This window comes from Penaeus chinensis, chromosome 31, assembly GCF_019202785.1.
Source record: "Penaeus chinensis breed Huanghai No. 1 chromosome 31, ASM1920278v2, whole genome shotgun sequence".
Lineage (NCBI taxonomy): Eukaryota > Metazoa > Arthropoda > Malacostraca > Decapoda > Penaeidae > Penaeus > Penaeus chinensis.
The window spans coordinates 17,481,211-17,485,916 of NC_061849.1; the positions used below are offsets into that span (position 1 = coordinate 17,481,211).

At 32.9% G+C, this 4,706-nt stretch overlaps 1 protein-coding gene across 1 annotated transcript in view; it reads left to right on the forward strand.

Annotated features, from left to right (window-relative positions):
* The window catches only part of LOC125041845 (crossover junction endonuclease EME1-like), a 6,081-nt gene extending 1,985 nt beyond the window's left edge, over positions 1-4,096 (forward strand). Inside the window, exons 4-11 of the mRNA XM_047637183.1 lie at positions 59-171; positions 402-590; positions 908-1,063; positions 1,814-1,992; positions 2,112-2,240; positions 2,687-2,818; positions 3,206-3,395; positions 3,756-4,096. Of these exons, the coding sequence (XP_047493139.1) occupies positions 59-171; positions 402-590; positions 908-1,063; positions 1,814-1,992; positions 2,112-2,240; positions 2,687-2,818; positions 3,206-3,395; positions 3,756-3,932 (1,265 nt within the window). The 3' untranslated portion in view covers positions 3,933-4,096. The remainder of the gene's footprint in view (positions 1-58; positions 172-401; positions 591-907; positions 1,064-1,813; positions 1,993-2,111; positions 2,241-2,686; positions 2,819-3,205; positions 3,396-3,755) is intronic.
* The last annotated feature ends 610 nt before the right edge of the window (positions 4,097-4,706 follow it).

Consider the following 4,706-nt stretch of genomic DNA (forward strand, 5'->3'; position numbering starts at 1 on the left):
TTTTTTCTCCCCCCCCCCTCCTTGTAAGTACTGTAGATTTAATATGAATTTCTTCCAGTTTCAGTGGACCCTTCAGATGCATTTAATGAAGATCTGCCAGATATCCATGACTTTACTCTCATTTCATCTGAGGCTAGACAGTTTAGTGATGAAGAGGAGGAGAAAGAAGAGGTAGATAATTGCTATTATCTGTTTGATATTTGTGTAACTCTGTAGTGTACGGGGAATATATTTGTTCATTTCTTTATTTCTAAGTAATACAATACCTAGATTTCAAATTATTATAAAGTTACAGATTTATGCAACTGATGTTCTTGCATACTTTGCAGTCACTGAACTTGGTGATTTTTACTGTTTTTTATTTTTTAACATGATTAAGTGTAGTAGTGTATTTATTGCAGGAAACACAGCCACTAAAGCCATTAACAAAGAAATCAAGGAAGGAGGAAGTACAAATGGAGAAGGAAGCTAAACGCAGAGAAAGGGAGGCTATTCGACTTCAAAAGGCTGCTGAGAAAGCTGAAGCAAAGGTACAGAGAGAGGCAGAGAGAACATCCAAGCGTGCTATGAAACCTGGGGAGTGTATGAAGGTTAGTAATTGCTGCTCTCCGCATTCCCTCTGTTTTTCAGATATCAGTATATAGATTTATATTTTTTGGCTCAAAATGTATTGGAGAAAGTATCAATTAAAGTAGCTTTTGAGAAAAGTAAAACACACACACACACACACACACACACACACACAGACACTCACAGACACTCACAGACACTCACACACACACACACACACACACACACACACACACACACACACACACACACACACACACACACACACACACACACACACACACCATTTATGTGAGGTTGCCATTAACCAATGCCAATTTCCCTGTCTCATGAGCAGTATGTCATAGTGCAACTGGATCGCCGCCTCTTGGAGCTTGCAGAAGGAAGCCAAGTAATCAGCCAGCTCCAAGAGGCAGATTTGCGTTATAGGGTTGTTGACTCTCCGGTGGCTGCTGCGACTACAATACTACGAGTTGATCCCCTCACGCTACAGGTATGCATAGAAAATATAATTCATCTGCTTTTCCCTGCCAATTTGCATATGAGCTCAAGTGGTAAGTTTGAGCTCTCCTTTTCCCATTTTCTTGATGTTAATACCTTTCTTATTATCCAAATTATGAAATTGATCCCCAAACCCACTGTAGCCTTGTTTTTGGAATTAATTTTAGTTTTGGACAGCCATTGATCAGTCAGGGAATTAAAAGACACTTCAGTCTGGGACATCTCTGTTGTAGAAGGGAAGGCAAGTGATCAGTTGTAAAATAACTTTTTTTCAAAGAACAAAATTTTAGAAAGTAGAAGTGTATTTCATCTTAGACTTATTATGTTCCTGATACATACTAAGCTGTCCTGTCATCTAACTTAGAAAAGAAAAATAAGGTTTAATCTGATCATATGCAAATTGTAGGCTAAACTATTTAAAAATTCACTATAATTATTAAGCAGTACTTTTGAAGATATATATATGTGTATATATATATATATATATATATATATATATATATATATATATATATATATATATATATATATATATATATATATATATATATATATATATATATATATATATATATATATATATATATATATATATATATATATATATGTGTATATATATATATATATATATATATATATGTATATATATATATATATATATATATATATATAAGATTTTTTTTTTTTTTTTTTTTTGTAAAAATAGTATTGATAATATTTTACTTCTCTGACATTTTTATAGGAAACTCTAACAGAGGAAGCAGTATTACTACTTACTGCAAATGAACTTGTTGAACTTGTAGAGCGGCAAGTTTATGAAAATGGTATTGGTGGTTTGTGCCAGAAATGCAAGTCATGGAAAAGAGAACTCGGTATCTCGAGATTAACTCTTCTTACCTGTGGCATTGAGAGCTATCTAAGGTTTGTATTTTATCTTACTTTAAGTTTTATAAAAATATGGAAATGATATTTCTTATAATTAACAGAACAAGGAAATTTGTATTTGAATTGCATACTTATGTATAAATTTGAAATTTTAGGAATCAAAAGACTAGCAAAACCCAGAATTTCCGAGCGGATATCTTAGGAGAGGGCAGCAGACCTGGACGTGGTAGGAAGAGGAAAGTCGCTGGTGGCAACACTGGCACGTCAGCAGAGAGGGTTAGTAGGTGAGTATTTCTGCAAATGTGAAAAGGAGGATGAAGTAGTGTGGAGGAATATCGAGAGAAGATTGGTTTTGAAAAGGGAGAGGATTGTCATTGATTATTTTTTCAAAGTTCTTGACATTGCAAATGACAAAAAGTATGATATGGTTTTAATTTTTATTATTATGATGATCATGATGATGATTACTTTTATTATTATATGACCATTTTATTTTTATACAATGGTTGTCCTTTGGGGAGCTTAAAAGGCTAAGAGAAAATTTCAGATTTCAAAGTGGTTGAGATATATTATATCTGGAATCTGATTTTTTTTAGATATAGCTTTAGTTAATACCTTCTTGTTTGTTTTATCATATTAGCACATTTCTTTATTGATCTATTTTACTTTTTACTATCTCTCTTCTTAATCAGTCTTCCTAACATGATTTTTTTTTCTCTTCCCCTCCCAGAGTTGACATAGAGACAGCACTTGTGATGGCACAGGTTGAGGGTGGCACAAATCATCGTTTAATGCCAGATGCCAATAAAGTTGGCCTCTTTATTACCCAGGTCACCAAAGCTGTTGCTGAAACACCATTCAAGTATGTAAAAACTCCAGATGCTAAAAGATGAATCAAATGATTTTTGACAGTAGAGCAAAGAAAGTTGTAAGAATCTGTTCATATTGAGTCATATGCCATATAACATCCATTCAAGCAACATCCCACTATATATACAGTGAAATAAAACTAGTACTGTTTAGTCAGTACAGTACAATATAGTATCCTGTGATTATGTAATATAGTGTTTGCAACATCTCATTCCCCCAACATCATCCTGTTTTGCAGAACATACAGTGGACTTTAAGTAGTGCATGACTGTATTGCAGATAGTTGTCATTACACAATCCTAGCAGTGTTTAGGAAAATACTCTGTGTTCTAGATAAAAAGTCAAATCGTTGCAAAACTTCCTCCTTTTCTTCCATAAGGCGAGAAAAAGGAGGAGCTTCATTTTCCTGGTATGCAGAAGGCAGCAGTACTAACACAGTCAAAATAGACAAGTCTGGAGTTGGACTCTTAAAGCTGTGGCACCAACAACTGCGTCAGTTTAATAATGTAGGAGTAGAAGTCGCACAGGCGATAGCCAGAGAATATTCATCACCCTGTGCATTAGTGGAGGTTGGTATAAAACATTTGCATAAAGATTTTTAAGTTTTTAGTACTTGTTTTGAATATGCTTATTACACAGGTGGTTTTGTAGAATTATCAAGTTATCAGGAAGAATATTCAAAAGGTTCATAAATGATCATGCAACAATAATGATATAGAAATATTAGTGGTGGCAGTAATAATATTAATAATAGTAAACTATTTTAAGATCTTCTTGAAAATGAAGAAGGGTACAAGTTTGCCTCTGTTCTTTTGACTCACTTGTGTTATGGTAACAATAATGATGAAGGAATTCATAAAGGGGGATTTGTAAAGGACTGGTACTATTAATAACTTTCCAGAAATATCACTATCACTTTTATTTTTCAGGCATATAGACAATGTAGTTCAACCAAGGAAGCATCCCTGTTGCTTGCGGACATTCCAGTAAGAAGAGGTGCTGGACCGCTTGTCTCAACAAGAAGAATTGGTCCAGAGCTTTCAAAGAAGATCCACTTGTTCTTTACAACAACACAACCCGGAGTTAGCCTGGGACAAAAAACCTAATCTGAGAAGGATTGCAGATGTAGCTACCTTGTTTTTTATATTAAAATAAGTTATTTTATGTAATTTAATTGATATGGTTCTTTCCCCCAGAATTATGAAAGAAAAGGATAAATAAATAAAATGTGCAATGACATGACTACAGCTAATACATGATACCTTACTTTTTTACTACTTTTATTAACCCTTTCACTGATATGTTTGAAAGGATATGCATCCCGTGTCTGTATTTCTGTATTTTCCAAAGAACAGTTGTAGCAGTTTTGAACATTCCTTGTTATAGCACATGTGCATACAATTACTAGATGATAAGGCAATAAAAGTATTTTACAATATTCCCTATGAAAAAAAGCATATATATTTGAAATTAGTCATATGCCCAACAGCCTTGCTTCTTTTAGTTTCAGCACAAATAAACGCCCTGACAAACAAGAGTAGGTTGCACCTAATAATCATCTCACCACTTCAGTTGTCATATAAATTTGTAATTTCTTTTATACATATGTAAAATATATTATATATAAACATATGAATATAATTATACATACACATGTGTGTGTGTGTGTGTGTGTGTGTGTGTGTGTGTGTGTGTGTGTGTGTGTGTGTGTGTGTGTGTGTGTGTGTGTGTGTGTGTGTGTGTGTGTGTATAGATATAGATATAGATATCGATATATGTATATATTATATATTTATATATATATACATATTAATATATTATATATATATTCATATATATATATATATATTTATATATATATTAATATATATATATTAATA